Raw genomic sequence first — 23,846 nt, 5'->3', positions numbered from 1 at the left:
TAGCACCACTTTATAATAAATGATAAAAGCTATCACTACTTTAGCTAAATCCACAGACTTAATATTGCCCAATTTAATCGGTCAAGAGCTAGTAGTAATTCTAGTACTGGTAGGCAAGCACCGATAGGGAAGTTATAGGCCAATGCTGATATCCCTTGCCAATATTCAACACCAATATCCAATACAAAACATTTCTAAAATGTATAAATTAAGACCTAAATTCATCTGAACTTGCATTACAGAGAAATGTAGCTTGTATTCCTGTAGGGCTTCGAATGCAGTATCAATAACTATATCAATAACTAGATATTTTCACCTAAACATTCAGCTCTTCTGGAGTTCAGTAAATACATCATCAAATGTCAGTTTGAAAAAGACAAAATGGTAAATCTACACTTCTGGTATCACTGTGCATCCCTGCTTGTAAGGGTTTAGGAGAGGGGCACTCACCAGCCACAAATGGGGGCTTTGATCAGCTCCGACACACCGAACGACATAGAGCCCATGAAGTCATTTCTGGTGGTCCTGTCCCAGTCCCACACCTCTATTGAGAGTCGCCGGTCTTTATCTGTGGCCTTTAACTTACTGCATACACACAGACACACATACAGAAGACCAGTTTAGTTTAGACCAGTTACAGAGAGAATGTAAAGAACAAGTATATAGTGACTGTATAACCTGCATATGCCATCGTCTTAACGAACTATTTGATTTCCTCTCCTGTTTCCTCTAAAGGAACTTATTTTTGCAAATGGCAAGCAGCAACTCACAAGGTAAAGGACTCGTTCCAGGTGGGGTTGAGGGAAGATCGGATGGTCCTGGTTTTCTGCTTGGTCTCGTTTTTGGGGTCGGGGATCAGTTTCAGTTTGACGTACGGGTCTGACAGGCCGTTGGGGTCCATGGGAATTAAGTTTCTCGCTTCGCCGACTGAGTACAAACAAAGCAGAAAGAGTCCAATAAATTTTGATCAACAGCTATCAAAGGAGATCCCCTTTAAAAACCTCAAAAGTGAAAGCAAACTGGCAGGTGTGTCTTTTCTTTTTGGCGCTAAGGCTCTCTAAGTTAAGCCACATTTGTTAGAAAGTCTTTTGCATCAAAGCCTAAGCACAATACGAGACAAGATGAAAAAAACACTATGCACACAGATAATCGGGCCCATTTTTCCTGCCGAAATATGTCAAAGCCAAGATAATGACCAGCACAACAAGTGGAACCTCGTATTACAAGCCAAACTGAAAGGCACAATATGACGCAGCGAGAGGTCGAGACATCTTTGTAATCAACACCGCGGATGGAAATTACAAGCAGGGCCGCAAAATGTTATTGAATTACAGCCTGGCCAGAAATGAACAGTCAACCAAACAAATCAATGAGGGCAAACATCTAGCAACCTTAACGTAATCCGTCTCCACAGTAACACCAGGCAGCAGGCGGTGTTATGTGAAGTCGGCCCGTCAGAGATCAGACAGTCGCTGATAAAGGATGGTGTGAAGTTTGTGTGCGTGTGTGTGTGGCGCTAAAAATTTACATCTCCTCAAAGATCAACTTAACTCTTACAGCTTGACGACCAGCCTGATGGAGCTGAAACAAGCTGAGATGAAGATGAAAACATAGCTTATGCTGCTCCACCAGCTTAATCAGCAAGCTTACCAGCTTTGGGTATGTTTTCACATTACCACCTTGACTATTAAAGACCTGCTTAGACACTCTGAAACTAACTACCAGTCACATCATATTTCACCCTATACCTTCTTTCAGCTTGATGAACAGTGTGTTTGTGAACAATTATTTATTTCACTGAATGAAGAAGTTCAGCAATGTAATGTTCTCTTCACTGGCTTCCTGTAGCTGCTTCCTGCATCAGATTCAAAATCATGACGCTGGCCTACAAAGCCAAAAACGGACCACCCCCTCCGTATTTGATAACAATGGTCAAAACCCGGTCTGTACCAAGAGCCTTTCGAGCTTCAAGTACGGCTTGGCTTGACCTGCCATCCTTTAAGATCCATAGGAGACAAGCGCAAAGGCTTTTTTCTGTCCTGGCACCGAAGTGGAGGAACAAACTTGGCCTGGGTGTCTAAACGGCAGAGTCGCTCGCTGTCTTCATATGCAGACGGAAAACTCACCTTTTCCAAGAGTACTTGAGCAAGGTGTAGTGTTGAGAATTGTGGTCCTTACTGACTTTTGTGTTTAGTATTATCTAAGCTTAGAGGTATCTTTTGTATTTCAGCCAATAAAAACTAGCTTTTATTTTCGGAGTAAACAGCGAAGCATCTGCGGAGCGTCTGCTAAATGCCTTAAATGCAAATGTAGGTGGAAAACGAAGGAAAGGTTCCATTCAATTACATTTATAGACGCAGATTAAATAAGCCAGAGTTTCTCGTTTTCCAGCCCCTTTTTTAAAGGTGCTTTAGCTTTGTACCGTTTCCCATAAAGTGCAGAAAGCCTTCAGAAATGCAGTCTGGAGCTTCTACTAGTCCTAGTTCTAGTCTGAGTCTTTAGCCAGCTGCATTTCCCTTTATATGCTTTATATTCTTTGGAGTAAACACATAAGAAATCTAATCAAAACAAAAGGAACAGCCTCTACATTGTCTTCTGATGGAGTGCAGTATTCAGACAGCTCATGGTTATGAACAAATAGCAAGGTTACAGAGGAAGTAACAAACTTCTTAGCTTTCAAAGGACGTCAACAAAAAAAGTAATTGTGGGACATTACGATTTGTCCCGCCATCACGAAATGTGACACAATACAAAGAAGCAACGAGGTTCACTTGATGTTAAAAAAAGAAAAACAGCAAAAATGGACATTGCATAACAGTGACTATACATAACATCAAAGAAAAGCTCATTTGCATAGCATTAAATATTTTAAATTCAGCTAAAGACTCTCCATATCACTTGCAATGCTCCCGACTCCAGGAGGGTGAGGACAAGCATGCCTTCTCTGATACATGTGAAGTCAGCCACTGCCACATATACCGTATCACTAACAAGGAAAAGTAACTACATCAGCCAACAGACGTCTGTGCTGACTAGCATCACAATGGGAAGAGAGAATACCATCTACACACTCAGAGAGAGCAAATCTGGCCAACTGTGCTCTCTCTGGCTCCAGCTGCTAATGGGAAAGCAGCATGGCCCAGGATTCAAGCTTGCACTCCTCAGGCCATGGTGTTAGAGCATGAGTCACTCAGAGCCCCCAGCATCACTGTTTCACTGTTCGAACATTCACTGTGTTGTTAGTAGACCTCGCTGCTCGTCCTGCCAACCACCATAACGAGGTGCAGTTCATTCCGGGGTCGATGCGCTGGATCACTCCTCTAGTGGTGCTGAGCCAATAAGCTGAACATTGAGTTTTTTTTAAGTTAGCAAGACAGTGTGTTTGGCAGTAGATCCATTTTGTAAGAATCATTTAATCAAGAACTGCAGAATCTTCTAGGGATTGTAAGTGCCAACAACTTGTTAGGATCTGCTACGGGATGCTTCTGCTGACAACCTGGCAACACATGCAATGTTCAATTACCTCAGTTAACTGTGTGTCAGCAGGGCTACCTCTATTATTAAAAAAACTCATGGGCCTCAAACTCTGTGACCGCTTCTGCAAGACTTACATGATAAAAGTTAAATCCATGTGTAATTTGTATTAGCACAGTCCATCCCCTTTTCTAGAAACTGCTAATAATGTACAATAAATCTTTGAGTGATTATTCACCTTTGGTCTGAAATAGGTACGGTATTGAAAGGCTCGAAGGAGAAAATATGCAGTGTTAAAAGCAAGCCTACATGAAATTGCTGCAATGATCTCCAGAACCAAAAGGTGGCGACCAACCTCTTTCACTAAAATGAGTTTACCACTGGCAACTACAGGGTCACAAAATCTCTCATTTTTCTATGTAAGCTGATTTCCATTTAAATGTTGGTAAAAGAGACATACTAGCCGTGGACGTGTAGGTCTCCTGCCACAGGTCAGTGAGTAAGTCCTAATATTCTTCATGACATGAGTTCTGCCATGTTAATAATGTCAAAATGCTAAAGGTCTTGCAGGAGGCTGCAATGTGATGGAGAATTTTAACTTGGACCTTTTCATGTCCAACTACCTCAGTTATCTTCAGATTCCCCGTGTTCGGCAGAAGAGAAGCGAGGAATTTATTCGCTGTTGTTGCTTGGCTACAACATCTAAAGAAGCCTTTCTTCCTTTTTTTCTTCTTCATGTCTTCTTTTCATCTTTATCTCTCTGTCTGTCTGTCTCATCCCACTACACAAAAACTCATTCTCGAAGCCTGTCAAAATGCGTATCTTGTTGCTTGTGTTATGAGATTTGTTATGCAAGAAATAACGCATGGCAGGGAACATTTTATCGGTATGTAACCGCACACCTCTGGATTGGTGCCTTAAAACACCCCAGAGGTGCGTGGTTATACAGTGATAATGGAACCCCTGAGCGTGTTGCTATTCTTATACGCTTACAAAACTCCAGAGGTATGTTTCCATCTGTTTTAAATGGGGGGAAAAGATGATTTACATTTACTAACAGCTAAAAACATCAACATTTCACATTACAACATTGACAGTAGAAGCATTAACTAATGTAAACAATAATGTATATACCAGAATCATGATTATCAGGATAATCAATTTATAGACTTATGTCAATAGTTTTTACTTTTGTCTTAATACTGTAGTTTGCGTGTGAGTGGAGGATTAACAAAGTAGGAATTTCATTGTTCAGTGTAACCAGTGTTGCCTGTTTTACCTTGCATATGACAATAAATCTTCTGAAACTTTCAAATCTTTTGAATAAATGCCACATTACTAGACTTACGTGCACATAATACGCATCCACTTAGATATACACACTGCTCCTAATCATAACTATTAGAGTGTGGTTAATTTTTATAAAATAGCCTACTGTGATTTTTAAATCCTTGGTAACAAATTACACAGAGTGCTAAAACATGTAGGTACCATCACCTAAAGTAGTTTACATCTAGTTAACATCAGCTAAAGTAGTTTACATCTAGTTAACATCACCTAAAGTAGTTACCATCAGCTAAAGTAGTTCACGTCCAGCTAACATCAGCTAAAGTAGTTTACATAAGCTTAAGTAGTTTACATCTAGTTAACATCACCTAAAGTAGTTACCATCAGCTAAAGTAGTTAAGATCTACCTAACATCCAGTCAAGGTAGTTACCATCAGCTTAAGTAGTTAAGATCTACCTAACATCCAGTCAAGGTAGTTACCATCAGCTTAAGTAGTTAAGATCTACCTAACATCCAGTCAAGGTAGTTACCATCAGCTAAAGTAGTTAACAAGTAGATAACATTAGTTAAAAGTTAATATCTAGTTAAAATCAGAAAAACATTGTCTAACACCTAGCTAACATTAGAGTAGCTAAGATCTATCAAACATCACCTAAAGTAGTTAACATCTTGCTAACTTTAGCTGAAGTAGTTTACATTAGCTAAAACAGTTAACATCTAGCTAACATCCGCTAAAGTAAAGATCTACCAAACATTCAGCCAGTAGTTACCATCAGCTGAAGTAGTTAAAATCTAGCTAACTTCAGCTAAAGTAGTTACCATCAGCTGAAGTAGTTAAGATCTACCTAACATTCAGTCAAGGTAGTTACCATCAGCTAAAGTAGCTGATGGTACCTAGCTAACATTAGAGTAGCTAAGATCTATCAAACATCACCTAAAGTAGTTACGATTTAGCTAACATCAGCTAAAGTAGTTAAGATCTACCAAACATTCAGCCAGTAGTTACCATCAGCTAACATAGTTACCATCAGCTAAAGTAGTTAAGATCTATCTAACTTCAGCTAAAGTAGTTACCATCAGCTGAAGTAGCTAAGATCTAGCTAACTTCAGCTAAAGTAGCTAAGATCTAGCTAACTTCAGCTAAAGTAGTTAAGATCTATCTAACTTCAGCTAAAGTAGTTACCATCAGCTAAAGTAGTTAAGATCTACCTAACATTCAGCCAGTAGATACAATCAGCTAAAGCAGCTAACTTCAGCTAAAGTAGTTAAGATCCTGTTAAAGTCAGCTTAAGAAGTGAACATCTAGCTAACATCAGTTAGAGGAGTTAACGTCTAGTTAACATCAGCTACAGTAGTGAACATCTAGCTAGCTAACATCAGTTAGAGTAGTTAACATCTACCAAACATCAGCTAAATTAGTTAACATCTAGTTAACATAAGCTAAAGTACTTTCCATCAGCTACAGTAGTGTAGCATGTATGTAATATCAGCTAAAGAGGTGAACATCTGGTTAAAATCAGCAAAAGTAAAGTAACACCCTGTTAACATCCTCTCCAGAAGTGAACATCTAGCTAATATCAGCTAAAGTAGTGAACATCTAGCTAACAACAGTGGGAGTAGTTAACATCTACCCAGCATTATGGTAGAGTAGTTACAGCCAAGCTATCTCTGCCTTGTCACACCATTAACAACACACCCATATTTGACTTGGAATTAGGAGCAGCACTAGTAGGACTGGAATACTGACTTAACTGTGTTTTTTTAAAATGAGTCCTTGTGTACCTGCACACATCTCTTGTGTGGAAAACAATTCCAGCTACTATAGTGGGAAGGTCTATGGGTATCAGTGTAGGATGTGTGGGAAGCAATTTATTGAACTCATCCTAAAAAAACATCATGAAAATGTGACAACAAGGCGTGAGGCAGGCAGTCTGCTTTTTTGCTGCTATTCGTTGCTGTGTTTTATAGTGTTGACTATGTGCACCTGCTCTAAACCCAGAGGGGTTTACAATATTATACACTCTCAAGAGCATTCCTGGATTAATATCACAGCCTCTAAAAATACTTGCGCGTCACATGAAACCACGGCATCACCATCACAGTGTAATATCCCCATTATCACACAACATGAAGGTTGTTGTAAACAAGGTTGTTACCTCTTAGTACTAATAAAGCTGTGTCAGCTGGTCAACTGTAAGCATTAGGAAGTTTTTGCAACCTAACAAAGCACTCATTTCTCATTAATTGCAATTCAGTATATACAGACTATGATAGTTTACTAGTTTACTAGCAACACTGCAAAACTTTACATCATCTATATTCTTACCTACACTCATAAATAAATTTAAAAATATTCTGAAGTGAAAAATAATTTTTTTTCTCCTTGGTATAGCTGCTGGAATATATAATGAAGTCCTGCAAGAGCACTACAGAAAATCGTTTTTTTTTTTAGGGCAAATTTAATATCTGAATAGCCAGGTTTTTTAATTATGTACAATCTTTAGTTGAACTTGAAATGGAGACAGGCTGAATGGCTATGGTGAAACACTTTCTTTAATGAATTCTGCATGTGAAAACAAATGTGACAACGTGGCGTGAGGCAGTCTGTTTTTTGCTGCTGTCCGTTGCTGTGTTTTATAGTGTTGACTATGTGCACCTGCTCTAAACCCAGAGGGGTTTACAATATTATACACTCTTAATATTTATTATATTATATGCTGCCGAATATATAAGATCCAAACTGGGCAAGGTGTATGTAGTGTATGTGGTATGAGGTGAAGGCCCTTCTAAGACTCTCATCCAGTAGCCTTAGAAGAAATGCTTAAAATGAAGCACCTGGACTATTAAGTATGACTGGTGAACATATCAGAGTGGATCTCGTCCATGAGACAGAACATGTGGACACAGTAACCTCAATGGCTAACCAGATCGGCTGATATGTTGCAGCTCACTGTAACATACAATGGCATGGTAGATTCAGAAGGCTTAGAATGACACACTGCCCCACCCTTTGGAAATCAAACCATGATTGGCTGATTCCTCAGCCTGATTATGTTGCTGTTCGGTACATGCAAGGCCTTCAGTCCAGCTCCTGAAGTCTGAACCACTGGGAGAACTTGCTTACCTGACTGAACTATTTTTTGTTGGGCTTGTTAAAAATTGTAAATAGCTGCAATATTAGCAATTCAAATACAAGCATGACTGTAATAAACAGAAATCAATAGGTCCAAAATGCTCAGAGGGTTCCACTCTGCTGTTTATGTAGTTTACTTCTACCATATTCTCCGCATGTCACCTCATTGACACAATGCTCTGCCATTCTGTGATTTTTGATATTCTTATGATTGTACTATGTTACTAGCAGTAACCACATTAGTTGTTCCTAAGTTATAACAGCAGTAACTCAAAAGATAACTTCTTTACTTTGTTAAAAATGTCCATGATTATATTCAGCATAATCACAATTCTTCTTTTCCTTTGAAGTATAGTGACTTTTAACCCCCTCTAAACACCTCCCAACCCTAGACACTGTTAACCAGCAGAAGAGAAACATTATATTAATCAATAATTTCACAATTTGTCTTCGCGTCCCTTCCCATAATTGAGTCATCACCTCCAATAAACTCCAATAAAAAAACCCTTCATACTTCCCCATCCTCCTCCACCTGTACCTCGTGTACCATCCGCATATAATTATTTATAATTTACTCTGCATATGTCACCTCATTTACATAATGCTCTGTCATTCTGTGAATTTTATTATTTTACTATACCTTGTTTGATACTCTTATGTACTCTTCTGATTGTATTATGTTCTTACGGTCTTTTATAATGTTTTATTATAAACAGTGTTTATGGGAGTCCCTCTTTGAAAGGCCCTCTCTTTAGAGAGAGGTCTAAGAGAGAGATCTTGGTCAGATTTTTCGCTAAAACAAACTAAAAAAATAAGCAGGCTAGAATAAATGATTTCTGCATGCACCCTCCCATGGAAGACTAAATCCTGGCAAAACCTGCCAAAGTCAGATGAATTATGTAACGTCTTAACATTAGCATGATGTAGGCCCATGCTATTAATCTGATATAGCAGTCAAGAAAAGCTGGATACTTTCCACTGTTTAGCAATGGAGGAGAAAAGGTCACATCTTAAGTACAAAAATGGCAGAATCACTGAGTGTGGTATCAAAACAGAAATTAAACAGCAAAAGAATGGAGATGGGCCACAGCAGTGATGATCAGGGCTGAGCAGTTCTTGTGGGGTTGCTGGTTTTCTTAAATACCATATTAAAGCTGTATAAAAATTGTATTTTACTGTGTGTTTCTTTTATTGAATTGAGAATGATACACTATGAATCACTGTGTTGCTGGTGTCTCTTAGCCAGAATAATAACAAACTCATCAATAAGCACACACTACAATTTTCCATTAGGTTGATCAGGATTCTTGCCAGTGCCCTGTAAAGTTTGTCCAACCTCATATCAGCTGCTCAGAAAGAATGTATTTGCGGGTGAGGAACGACTAGGTCAATTGATCCAGCTCCTCAAACATTGATAATTGGCTAATTCCGGGGTGCTGGAGCAGAGAACACACTAAACTGCAGTGATGCGGCCCCCCAGGACTGGAAGTGCACACAAGGACATGGCTGCCATTCTGTGAGTATCAACGTCTTGGAGTTCAGCTCCAGAAACCCAGTCTAATCTGCCTAGAGGCTGTTTGTTTGCCCTATGTGTGTGTGTGTGTGTGTGTGTGTATGTGTGTGTTTGTGTGTACTGCTCTATGCTGCTGTACTCTTGACTGGACAGATTAAATCAACTTCAGCTCAAAGCTCTGAACTCAGATGCCCCCGCCTCCTTCTTGCTCAGGCTGGAGGAGCCAGCAGTAGCTCATGACCTCAGCACCCAAAGACCATGACCTCTTTACTCGGTAGCCATAGCAATTTACTCCATGTTTCCACTTCCATCTAGTATCGGACCAAGGAACTTTCCCACACATGGCTCTCAAAATCCTATAATGAACTTTACCAACCTCAGCAAACAGACTCAGAACAGGACGCAGGCTAAGATGTACTGACCCTTTTAGTTTTTGTAGACATATTCTGTCTGAATCAGGTTTCAATGCTGGCTGTTTAGAATGAAAACCTGCAGCCACACCGGCCCTTTGCGGATGAGATTGGACACCCCCTGTTCTATCCAGTGTTACATAAAAGGCATAAGCTGATTTCTGGTCAGCATTCTTATCCTATGAGGTCTGATAAATATGAGCCACTGTTATTAACTACTTTTATTTAATAAAAGTGATTTGTTGATCACCAAGGAAACATATATCTAACTAATTATTTGGGTTGGTCAGATTCTGACTAATTTACCTACTATGAGCCACACGGTTTACTATTTGGCATGCTTTTTGTGGTCTGGTTCTGCAGTGATAGGGATGTTGAGTGGTGCTTAAAAACAATCAGCTAGCAAATGAAGCTGAACATCGTCGCCAATGTGTTTTTTCCCCCACAGATATTCCAAAATCCACTGTGGGTTGTGTTATTGAAATGTGTGTTTAGGTGTTTAGGAGCCACAGCAACTGCCAAAAAGTGGCAGACCATGTACAGTTACAGAGCAGGGCTGTCAAGTGCTGAGGTGCACAGTGCATTAAAAAGGCTCTGTTGTTACCAACACTTAAGTTCCAAACCTCCTCTGGCACTAGGTTGGTCTATTCCTTCGTGCAAACAGCTTGGGGGAAAGGCCCTTTTCTGTTACACCATAATTGTGCCCAAAAGCAATGGTTGAGTCTGGAAAAACTTGACCGGCCCGCACAGAGCCCTGGCCTCAACCCAACTGAAAAACTTCAGGATGAAATAAAATGGAGATTACAAGCCATGGCCACTTGTGCAACATCAGTGTCTGACAAATGCTTTTCTGTATGAACGGGCAGAAATTCCCACAGATACTCAAAAATCTTCACATTCATTACATTCAAGTACATTCATTCATTGCTTTGTCCTGGTCAGGGTTGTTTTGGTGGGGGAAGAGATTACTCAGAGTCACTGGGCGCTAGGCAGGAAAACCTACTGGACAGGGTACCAGGCCATTTCAGAAAACTACACACATAATGTAATATAAAATAATAATATCACCCCTCATAGTCTATCTAGTGAATTCTTTATCATTACCATTATTTACTTCTTATTGACCTTAACATAAGTGTTATTGTTTACCTGGTGCTGAAGAAACGTGATACGCATATCACAAATAGTAAACGATCCTATGCACAAGTTGTGTGATTCATCTTGGTTAACTGAACTTTAATTTCAGGTGTTTGCATGTTGCGCTGCATGCTCCCACATCCGTGCATCTGGCTCATAGTCCATATTAGTGGTCAAATTCCAATCTCTAGATGCTCTTCAATATAAGGATATTAAAGCAGTGGGGAGAAGGCAGATGGCACTATCACCTAAACCAGGCTTGAGAATGGCTAACTGGGAGGCTGCCAGGTGCGGGTCTGGCCACAGGGTCCCCCCAATGGGCATGGTCATGCAACATGTGACCGCCCTGCAGCAGCTGGGCCTCTGGCCAGACATCTGGCATTCAGATATGACAGGGAGGCGGGGGGGGGGAGCACCTGCTGCTGCTGGGATCGACAGCATGTGTTCTATCGCAACCTAAAGCCCTTAAAAGTAGAAGGGCAAACACACACACACACACAATGTAAATGTGACTAAAGAAGACTATGTACTCTTCTCCATAGTGGTACTACACTATTCTAGACATAAGTACAAACACACACACTGAAATGCATTCAAATGAAATTAGCTTTTATAAAACAAATAAACAATCCATCAACAAACAAACCATCAGGACAAGAATGAAGATCGCCAGAGAACACCCAGACAAAGACCAGGACTTCAGGAACTGATGTGCTTTGAACAGATGAACCTTGAAAATCAAACTTGTGCCTTTTTGTTTGACAATAGATGTGTGTACTTTAACATCAACGGTGGCAGGAGCTACCTGTAGGTCTAGTGATGACATTTTAGGATTGTTGGAGACTTCTTTACACATCTTGCGGTCTGTTCTTGGGCTGAACTTGCTAGCACAGCCTGATCTGGCCAAGTTGGCTGTTGTTTTACTTACTAAATTATTTTGTGGATCTTTTTTTCTAGACTCATCTGCATGTGTTTCTGAAGGCCACGGAAAACCCCTTGGATCTGCCAATTAAACTAAATATCTGAGATATACAGGTTCCTCCAAAATATGATTCTAATGCATTTTAAGTAGTAATTATCTTTAACATAACTTTCTTTTATTTGTTTAGTTATATTACCTCTGTCTATCAATATTGTTAAAAAGAATATCCACATATATAATGAGCTGTGTAAATGTTCTTACTGTTTTATATATATATATATATATATATATATATATATATATATATATATATATATGCATTCGGAAAGTCTTTAGACCATTTCACATTTTTACATTTTATGTTATTTTCGTCCTTGTGCTAAAATAATAATAAAATCCCTCATTCTGCACTCAATATCCCATAATGAGAAAGTAAAATATGAATGAATTTGTGATTTTTTGGAAATTTATTTATAGGGTATATTAAAAACTAAAATATTGCATTGACGAAAGTATTTCGACCAAGTATTCAGTTCATGTACACCTTTGGCAACAATTATAGACTCCAGTCTTCTTGAGCACGATGCTACAAGGTTTGCACACCTGGGTTTGGGGATTTCCTGCCATTCTTATCTGCAGATTCTCTCAAGCTGTGTCAAGTTGAATGGGGGCTGTCGGTGGGCAGCCATTTTCAGGTCTCTTCTGAGATGTTCAAATGGGTGTTATGTTGTCTTGGCTGTGTGCTTAGGGTCATTCTCTTGTTGGAAGGGGAACCTTTGGCCCAGTCTGAGGTCCTGAGTGCATAGGTTTTCATTAGGAATATCTCTATGCTTGGCTCCATTCAGCTTTCCCTTAACCCTTGACCAGTCTGCCCGTCCCAGACCCTGAAAAACACCACCACAGCATGATGCTGCCACTACCATGCTTCACTGTTGGGATGGTACTGGACAGGAAATTAACAGTGCCTGATTTCCTCCAGACATGATGCTTAGTCTTGACACCAAAAAGTTCAATCTAAGCTTCAACAGACCAGAGAATGTTGTTTTTCCCAGTCTGAAAGTCCTCCAGGTGCTCCAGGCAGGCTGCCATGTATCTTAAAGCCCAGACAGGTGAAGTGCTGCAGTGATGGTTGACCTTCTGGAGGTTTCTCCCATCTGCAAACAGGATCTTTGGAGCTCAGTCAGAGTGGCCATTGTGTTCTTGTTCACCTTCTTTACCAAGGCCCTTCTGCCCCGATTACTTAGTTTGGTGGGGCAGGCAGCTCTAGGAAACGTCCTGATTGTTTTGTAGCCTTCTCCAGATCTGTGCCTCCACATAATCCTGTCCTGAGCTCTTCAAGCAGTTCTTTTTTTGTCCTCATGGCTTGGTTTGCTTTGATATGCATTGTCAGCTGTGAAACCTTATAAAGACAAAGGTGCGTGTCTTTCCAAATAATGTCCAATTAAATGAATTTACGGATGTGAATTTTTACTTTCATAATATGTACTAAGGTAATAAGAGCAAATTGAAGAGCAGATTTTATTTTAGCCTCAACATAAAGTAATACGGTCTGAAGACGTGCTGTCAATGTTAATGTGTTACCGCACACGATTAAGATGCTTAATGCATTAATAAACTTAATGCATTAACCTTTTTTAACGCAAATTAAGCATCTTACCAAGTTTGTGCCCAACTTCCTCCCGTAGGACACTCTTTACAGAGCCTAGTGGTGTATAAACGGTTTAATTTAGCGATGTAAACACATCGTCGCTGCTGTTGAGCTCAGAGGGTAGATTACATTTTATTTATGCTGAAATATGGATTAAACCTCATAACTAACTCTCATTCTTTTACCCCTCCCTCAACTATCTCTCTCACATGCAGCTGCTTCTCTTTTAGCTTGCCCAATGATCCACCCATTTATCTCTTAAAAACTTTTTCTTTTACAGCTTGTGTCCGAGCTTTGTCGTGTTCAAGGCTAATGTTCTTAAAAGTACACTGAAATATTATTTAAAAAATCCTCTAGACAGTTTATTAGGCATTTATTTGTTCTCTCGCCCAAAAATTATAGGACGTGCTAGCTAGCATTTTAACTTAATTAATTAATTAATTATCAGTATATTGTTGTAATTAATGGGATTAATAGTTTTTTATAGATTGACACCACTTATGTGTATATACTGCTAAGTACCGGATGATAACTGTAATGGAAACACAGTACTGTAACTGGTAACTTCTTGCTTATGTGCTGCTATATTATAGCAATTTTTATTTGAATTTAAACTGATATTTATTTATATTTACAGATATGTAGCATTGTATGTCATTATTGTTTAAAATAATATGTAAACACTGTTAAAGTTTCAAAACACACCGTTCATGTTCAAAACAATATGTTCCATTCATTAAAAAGAAATAAATAAATACATAAATTATATATATATATATATATATATATATTAATAAATATATTAATAAATATGAATATGAATATTAATCATTTCTTCCAGTGTATGTATTTGTGTAAATAACATGTGACAAGCAACAGAGCATATTTTATACACAGCAGTAATTCAGAATTCTTTACATCAAAATAATGTGCAGCAGTGGTCAGTGTTAGTGGAGATGCGGGCTTGAATTGTGGGTTTCGCACCTGTGACGTGGAGTCTGTCTCCGCTGACCTCAATCTTGAGGAAGAGGCGTCCTCTGCGCTCAGTGTGGTCCGTCCCGCACAGGCTTGGCACATTCATCACACATTGCTTGTGTACATTCATATCGCAGGCTGAGAGAGAGAGAGAGAGAGAGAGAGAGAGAGAGAGAGAGAGAGAGAGATTTAGCCTGTAATGTTACAGATTAAAGTAAGCATCCTTAGGGTGTGTGTTTAAGAAAGCAGCTCCTAATGAATTTAGTGTTAGTGCAACTGCAGGGCTAAGTGTGAAAGTATATAATACACACATGCTCATACATTCACAAACAAACAAACAAACATCCCCCCGCACTACACACGCAGGTGGTCTGCTTTTAGAGAGGTGTTATAATGTTATTTGTGCTCCCAGCCTGACTGGTAATTGGACAGAGCCACAGGCCTCTAAGCAGAGGGAGGAAAGTGTTAGTGTGTGTGTTTGTGTTTTTGCATGTGTGTCCTTATCCCTCAACCATAAAAAAACAAAGGTGGCTCTGCGGGGATGGTCGCTCCGCCCCACCTGGTCTGACGGGCTGATAGTAAAGGCTGTAATTGCGAATTCGGTGCTATCCCCCACACCAATTTATTTCAATCTGCTTTCATTAAAATCTGTGATAACATTGCCATCCCAGCCCCAGAGCAAGAGATGGATGGCTGACGGTAGACAATAAAGACAAAAGGCCCGGAGGGGCGGCAGAGGAGGATGGAGTGTGAAGATAGGAAAGGATTCCGCTTCAATTAAACAGGCGTCTATGCACAGAGCAGCGCTAATCCCATTTGACCTCATTACGCGGATGTGAGGGAATATCCATCACAGACTGAAGCTCCAGCTCCTTCTCTGCTCTGAGACTCAACACAGAACAGACACGGTGTCGTTGTTCAGGCTACTGTAACTGTGTGGATTTGAATCTCTTGCTTGGGGGTTCGGGGATGGTAGTCCTGAGTTAACCCTCAGCCTCAGCTGCAGATGTTCTGCCCATAGAAGTGTACAGATGGTCTGATATTTGGATTGTACGCTAAAAGCCACTACTCACCAAACACAAAGAGACAAATGTGTAATGTTTTAGAAGTTTTTTTTGTGAGTTATATAAGCAAAACAGATATTCTTTGCACTTCACAAAACAGGTAGACGATGACAGTGTTACTTTCATTTCAGAAAAAGGAATGGAAGGTTGTCTAAATAGTTTTAATGAAACTTCCTGCCCTTTTTCCAATATATATATATATATATATATATATATATATATATATATATATGTATATATATATATATATATATATATATATATATATATACCATTTACAAATAGGATGAATCAACATTTCCTGCTCATGGGCTTCCATTACAGTCAGGAAATGTAACTTGTTCTTTGAGCCCCCTCTAAAGGACACAATTTACACATTTCTGGACAAGCTACTAGACAAGACAAGATACTAGAAGCATCTGAAGTAAACAGAAGCGTGTGGCCAGATGGGGTAGAGTGATACTGCAGGATTACAAAGGTTTACACATATATGACTTCTGGTATGGTTACACAGCGTTACACAGTTCTTGTGAGCGTTGTCCTACCTGTTTCACCAATGTTAGATGCAGTGCAGTAAGCCGCATGATAGAGACACTATTCTCCCTATTACGTTTTTATTATTATAAGTCAGTGGAGCATCACAATGATTTGGAAGTCTTAAGCATCCAAATGGTATCATAGTTCTCTATATAACCAATATTCAAATAATCTTTTAAGAAGATTTTTTTAAAGTGTAGATCATAATGTCTTGGTGACACACTCACTGGCTGGCTGACCAGCCTTTCACCAGACCTTTGCCCGTGTCCATATCTAACATTGAGTATAAATAAATTTCCCAACTATAGGGGGAGCCCAGGAGCAGGAAATACCAATTCTCGCATAATGCTGCTTTAAACAACACATTCCAATCAAAGCAGACCACACTGAGCAAGGAAACCCACCAGACTCTCTAGTGATAGAACCCTGACTTATGAGCTAAAGGCTGACCTAATGAGAGGTTCAATATGAAGGATAAAGACACTCACTGTCGCATTTCATCCCCTGGTGGATGAGTCCGTACAGCAGAGAGCCACAGTGGTCGCAGAAGGTCGGGCTGCCATAAGAGTGGATCTTGAACTTGTGCTTGCTTCTCGGGTCCTGCCAAAAAAAAGCCATTGTGCTGAATGAATTTGACCCTATTTCAACAATAATAATAATAATAAGGTTCACAAAAAAAGCAGAGAAGGCATTTTGCTGGCTGTTTCGCTTGCACTGTGAAAAATGGCAAAACTGTAGATGCAGAATGTTTTCAAGTTTTCAAATGTTATCTCAAAAAAAAAACATTTACATTCATGACGTTTGGCTAAAGCAGATCAACTCATCCAGAGCAACTCATGCTTGAATTGCATTACACAGGCAAGCCAACGCTGCGTTAAGAGTCTTGCCAAAGCATTCTTATTGGTGTAGTGTGGTGTATATGCCCAGCTGGATATCTGAATCCTAGTCTGCCATGGGGAAGGTGGTAAGTTACCCACTATGCTACACCAACCAGTAGCTGGGTTTCCATAAAAAAAAGAAAAAAAGTACCTTTATTAGCTGTATTAAGAGCGGTTTTGACAGCCCTCAAATGTAATGTAATTTTGTAATATTTATGAACATTTCTCAGGTTTCTGTCTTTTTCCAATGCACATTTTCAGCAGTGTCAGTTTTTAACCACAGAACAGCAAATGTTTGTGTATTTTGAGTCATGAAACTCAATCCTGGTAACACTAATACACCTGATACATCAGTACCAGCACTACACACCACTACACCATACTGATAGTAGTCCACGGCCCACAAACTATCCAGGGGAATCTATATTTAATACAGTATACATTATTTTTACTCCCCTGGCAGTTTACTGCTCACCTTTGTACCATTTTAGGTTATATGCTAGACTTGAAGTGCTTAAATATCAATACAAACTGTCAGGAACAATATGCATGCTCTAAAACTTTAGACCAGAAACAGTGGAAGCAAAAGGGAGGTGTTTCTGGTAAAGTGGACGGTGAGCTTCTGTTTTTTATGTTATTAGTGATTCAGAACAGAATCTCAACCAAATGTGAAGTAATACTAAATCTAATTATTGCCAATGACTTCTGCTGTGACCAAATCCAGCATTCCTCGTTTACATAATAGAGGGCAACCGTGACAAGAGGTCAAACACTGCATGAGTTTCCGCGAAACATAATCACAAGTCTTCCAGATTATTTAATGGGAGAGGGGAGTTCTAAATGGGGCGACCAATTAATCTGTCTCCAACTCGTCGGAAAATTAATGAGAATTTAAATTTGCTGTGGTGGCAGAGTCGAGGGCTCCCATCGCCGGCACATAACTCCGTCCCACTGAATTATTAATCTCACAGTTGGGAAAGACGAGACTGACGACCAAACTCCTTGTCCTCTGCTTTCCCCCAGCACATTTAAAGTGCCACCAGTACTCAGTGTGGTCTCTGTCTGGCTATATGAGATGGGGAACAGGGAGTCAGGAAGAAGACTGTGTCTTTTATGTGTGGGAAAGGCGTAAAGGATATTTTTTATTAAGGATATGTCTTATGACAAAAATAAAAATGAATACATCAACTATATGTCCACAAGTTTGTAGACACCCCTTGTAATGGATGCATTTAGATACTTTAAGTTGAACCCATTGCTGACACACACAGCTTGTCTAGTCACTGCAGAAAAGTACTGCCAATAGAATAGGAGCATGGGCTAGGGGAGTAAAAAGCCCCCCCAGCATTTAGTAGAATCCACTACTAGCAATTCAGGTCAAAAAGTGAGGTTAAACTACATTAAGAAAGACACAGATGTCCGCAAACCATTTGAAAATTTAGGGTTGCCACCTGTTTAGGATTTTTCTGGTCCGTTACTGCAAAGTCATTGAAACCCAAATCAACCTTGCCTAACATTTGATGCCTTTAAGCTCAGACACAAGAATGTGAGCCTTTGAATTCACTACGAGTCACGACACAAAACCGAGACGCCTTGTTTAAAAAAGCGCTATCGCATAGTGAGTCTGCATCTGCGAGGGCAGCCTTTGAGGAATGCCATGGACATGCGGGCGAGATGAACAGGAGAGGGAAGCTGCTGAGTGTGATTGGCATGGTGTGAGTCACCAGCAGGGAAATCCGGAAGGCTCTAATTAGAATGCTGGCATTTTAAAATAGTGTTTTGGCTCCCCTTTATTTTCGGTGCCCACGATGAAGCCCCTGTCGTGATGGGAGAGAAAGAGGGAGGAGGAAAAATGAGAAAAGTGGCAGGGATATTTTCACTCCACGTCCTTTGGTGGGTGGACATACCACTATGTGCTAAGTGCGTATGTATCTGTGTCTTATGATGGAACAAGCTTCTAATACTTAGTGTCCTCCATGTTTTAGAATAGTGAAGATACGATAGTCTAACACAAATGTATTCAACAGAGTATGCCATAAACATCAGAAGTCCTATGCAGAACAGAAGTCCTATGCAGTCAGGTTTTCTCATTACCAGCAGAAATAATGACAAATGGTAAAATATTCAATTTAAAGTCATAATATCAAAAACTGCTACTGTGCAATGACAAAACAAAATTCTATTAATGCACATAAAGTATCATTGCAATGCATGAGAGTACAGGTTATCAAACATTACATGTTTATGACCAATCACTTCTGGTTTAAGAGCATTTCAACAGGTTCATCCAGGTTTACTTCCTCTCCCCTTCAATTAAACTCAGCGTTGCTAAACTTGCAACTACGGTGGGCTTGGCTTTTGTTCCATCTGTTTTTAGAGTGTGTCACACCAATCTGTTAACTCCCACAGCGCCCCTCACCCTGTACCCTGTAAATGCACACATGGGGGAATATGCTTATTTGGCCATGTAGTAGATAAAGACACAGAACAGAAATTTGACACATCAGACAGGCGTAACTTAGAAACCTCACTTTGAGATACCGTCAACATTTTTCAGTACCGCGGTATACAGTATTACCGTAATACCACCCAACTCTACATTGTAACTTGTAAGGAGGTTGAATACTTCTGCAAGCCACTGTACATACATAGAGGATTGCGATATAATGGTAACATGGTACACTTGTAGCATTATAATTATTACTGACCACAGGGTGGGGGTGCCGTGGAAGTACACTGACTGGTGAGCAATCAAACCCAGAAGAACAACAGAGAGCAATCCAACCTAAATGAACATGCCTGCCAAATGTGCCTGAAAACAGTCTAAGACTATGACTCATGTCATGTAGCATTACGTAGTTCTGGTGTGGATTTTCCAGCCCACTTCATCAAAGTAACATAGTGCAACAGCGTGCGAAGTCTGGAGTGGGAGCGATAGAGATGCTGTTCTCACTATTACAAGTCAGAGGAGCTCTGACATGATTCTGAAGCTGGTATTGTAAGTCGAAAATTGGCCACAATGTTGCTTTAAGCTCTTCTATCGACACATGGTTGCCAATGGACGAATTGTGTGTTTAAACCAACATTAGTTATGTTCCATGGATCAGTGGAACAACTAGAACACGTTAGTGTTGGCTGTTATATTACTCATAAGACCATTTGCTTGACTTTGGTTATGTTGTGGTTAAATGTTAAACAGCTTTGAATGAAGAGAGAGAGGCCGGTTTCTGTGGGGTTTGTTTTGTAGCTCGCTCACAAAGCTAGTATTTGCTTAGTTTGCTCAGCTACAGATACACAGAGTAACACGCAGAACATCTTCTGCATTAATGACACAAGTGTTCGCGATTAAAGCTTGTGTCTGAAAAAGCAAGGTCAAGCAACTGGGGTCGGAGTGACTAAAATGCAACAGGTTACATCTGGTTTAGACTTGTTATCTAACAGGCTAAAATCCACAGTACTGACTGTGCTCCAGATTAAAAAGCTTCATATTCGAGGGCAGAAAGACGAGTCAATGGAGTGTTTTCAACTGTTTCAAGGCACATTTAGTAGACTGATTCATTTTTAGAGCATTTTTGGCCGTGTACAGATACAGGACACAAATTTGACATGCCAGAATTGTCATGAATTTAAAATACCGTCCTTATTTGAAGAATTTAAAGAAAAAAATGTCTGTTTACCGTATTACTGTTATGCTGGCTGTTTTGCATTTGTCTCACCTCTTCCTTCCTTTCCCAGAGAGAAAGAGTGAGATAAAGAGAGAGAGAAAGAGAGAGAGAGAGAGAGAGAGAGAGAGAGAGAGAGAGAGAGAGAGAATAAAACTCGTTTTCCTCTCTATATTTCTCTCCTTTGGGGATGAAGAAGAATTGAAGTAGAGGTCAGCACTAAATACAGAGCTGCTGTTGGGATTGGAGGATGCCTGCTGTGTGTGTGTGTGTATACAGTCTGCAGCTCTTGAGGCATTTCCCTGCAAGCATCAGTGCTGTGTGTGTGTGTGTGTGCGTGTGTGTGTGCATTACTTTCGAGTGCACCACTGTAGAGGTCTTTCCCTGCAAGTGCGTATCTGACCTACATGAATGTGTGTGTCTGTGTGTGTGGCCTTTTGTTCCAGGTTGGAAGCGTTCACTGATTCCACACTGATTTTTCTTTTTTCTTTTTCTGCATTTGGTTTTGTCCTCCCTTGCTCTCTAGTAACACTGCACTGACCACAGAGAGCACAAACAACAAGCACCATGAATAAGCGATAGTATTACTAACGTCTAACTACACCTCTGATATTACACACATTCATATTCAGTGATACAAAAGATTTTGCTGTGATTTTTGTGGAAGTTTTTCTTTCAGATTCAGTCGTGGTCAATTTGGCGGGACAACCCATAAATCCTTGCATTGTAAGATTCCAAATGGATGCTGGGTTTATAGAATGGCCCAGGAGGGGGTCTGTTGTGGGATGTTAACACATGGATTTTCTGGCTGTTTTAAAGGATAAGAGTTTGGTCAGATATAAGGGGCTGAAGCTTTGAGCTGCCTATCTACCAGGTGCGATAAAGGCAACATTCAGCTGGTATTCATATGTGGTTTTTGTCTCACTGGCAATGCACAGGATGTGGTTTAGCTCATTACTTTATTCATTATTCAGGTGTGACATGGAACAAAATGAATTGTGTTCTATTAGTAAATCCATCTATCTGTTACCTTAAACTACTGTAAACTTCTAACCCATAAATCTTTGATTATCTTGATTTAGTATATCTTGTGGAGTCCTACTGGGTTCTGCTTTAGGACCTACAAAACTGACAGTAACTATGACAGTAATGTAGTTAAGAAAGTGAAAAAAAAAGTGAACTACAGGGTCTAAGGAGTTGCCCTACTGAACTGCAGTTCTAAACAGTGATTAAAAGCATATATGTCATGAAAGTTCTTAATAATACTCTCCTACTCACTGTTTTATTAATGTTATTACATTAACAAACAGATTTGTGTCTCATAATTATAGCCTCAAAACAATCCTACAGTTCCCACCTCCTAGCCAGCTCTCCACATTACACAAGAAGACACATGAAGCCAGCTAACCTCTCCCTTTCAAACTGCCGCTAACACAACGTCACTGGACAGCTAAACACATTTGGAAGGTGTCTGTATGTGTAGGCGCATGAATGTGTATGTCTGCGTATGTGACCTTGGCTAGCATCACATCCTCACACTGATAGTGATGATAGTGTGTAGATGGTTGTGCCATTCGGCTGCTCTGTAATCTATACTACACTTAGCATCTGTTGAATTTGGCCTATTTTCTTTCTTCTGTTGGCATTTGTGCAGAGTAGTAACTAGAATAGGCAAGATGACACTTTCTCTTCTGATACCGTTATCAGCATTAAAAACGTCCCAAATTCCCAAAATGGTTTTCATTTCAGCACTTTTTGTCACACTACTCAAGCACTCAACTACCCCACAGGACCAAACACACACAGCTAACAACAATACATGAAATTTCAGGTTAGGTATTTTTTCCTTCCCTTTCCTCTGATTTTAGATACAACTTTTTCTGCTGATATCAACCCAATTGTGATACCTATTGTAGCAAACCTGCCATCTTTACTATTTAACTATGCCTTGTCACAGGTATTTCCTTAAATCTATAATAAGAGCTTTGATAGCTGACCGCTGGCAGCTCAAGTCACCAATCTCATAGGACTGGATAAATAAAAAAAGGCATTTAGGTCTCATTATAATAAAATGATTTGTATGTTTACCTCTGCATTGTAACTGGTAACTGGTAGCTTAGCCTTGGGGAAAACTCCAGTGAGACCCAACAACAAAGGTACTTGTGTGGAGAAAATAAAGGAATTTCTTCAGTGAGAGGCAAACCTGTGCTCAGTGCTGTACCATATGTGAAACAACTGCTCCCCTGACACCAGCTAAACCCTTCAATGCGCAGAACAACATGCCAGTTCACCTGTTCTTGCTAACCACAGGGACATATGGAGCCTGTAGACAACAGAAACACACTAAGAATTGCAATGAATTTTGAAACCAGTTCCTTCCTAAACTAGAACTGGCCAGTGCCAGTAGAGCCAAGGTTCTGATCCGCTCTATAAAAAGCGAGAGCAAGAGATGCGTCAGCAGAGACCCCCTGCTCTTCAGCCACCTGTCCCTGCACCCCCGGACACTGAGTATCAGGCTGCTTTCCAAACTCTACCATCCACTGCACATTAGAAAATACTTCATGTTGACGCAAGCTTTACCTGCTGAATTCAGGCAACTAGTTACATGTTGAAAGTTGTATGGAACATGAATCCTGTGCAACTTTCCAAAAATCTGAAATTGGATGTCAACCAATGGCCGTAGTCCAGCACAGTTTACTGATTTCCCTGCCCTAACACACCTACTAAACATGGCAACTGGTTCCTCAAATTCATGAAAAACCTCTTTAAAGAACTCTTTAAAATAGTTCTACTGAACATATCACAAAAATGGTTCCCCAACTGGAGCCCCCTTTCAGAACTTCAGTTATCATGTTTAGCAGTAGGCATTCATTTATCATGTTTTTGGCAGGTTTCAATTTCTTTCCTCCCAAACTAGCTGATTTTCTATTTTTACCAGTTCACACTATGGGTTAAATGCAAAGATGCACATAAATTACATAAAACTAAGGATAAATACTAAGCATAAATACTAAGGATGCTACATAATAGCAGCTGCCACCTACCAGTCCGGCCAGCGGGTCCCCCCCAACCCGCCACCACCCATGGCTCACCTGCCTGCCGCTGCTGCCTGTTTGGTGGCCGTGCTGAAACCTAGATGGACTCGTGGCTGTCTGCCACTATTAATATCACCACTATTAACTTTCTGTTGTATCTGCTTTGGTAA

At 40.0% G+C, this 23,846-nt stretch overlaps 1 protein-coding gene across 3 annotated transcripts in view; it reads right to left on the bottom strand.

Annotated features, from left to right (window-relative positions):
- The window catches only part of prkcab (protein kinase C, alpha, b), a 195,610-nt gene that overhangs the window by 49,713 nt on the left and 122,051 nt on the right, over positions 1-23,846 (bottom strand). For all 3 annotated transcript variants that reach the window (XM_072694130.1, XM_072694131.1, XM_072694132.1), the window contains 4 exons: positions 16,590-16,701; positions 14,510-14,638; positions 771-927; positions 451-585 (listed from right to left, as the gene is read on the bottom strand). In XM_072694130.1, the coding sequence (XP_072550231.1) occupies positions 451-585; positions 771-927; positions 14,510-14,638; positions 16,590-16,701 (533 nt within the window). The remainder of the gene's footprint in view (positions 1-450; positions 586-770; positions 928-14,509; positions 14,639-16,589; positions 16,702-23,846) is intronic.

The sequence above is a fragment of the Salminus brasiliensis genome, chromosome 12, assembly GCF_030463535.1.
Source record: "Salminus brasiliensis chromosome 12, fSalBra1.hap2, whole genome shotgun sequence".
Taxonomy (NCBI): Eukaryota; Metazoa; Chordata; class Actinopteri; order Characiformes; family Bryconidae; genus Salminus; species Salminus brasiliensis.
This window is presented reverse-complemented; position numbering and strand designations above follow the sequence as displayed.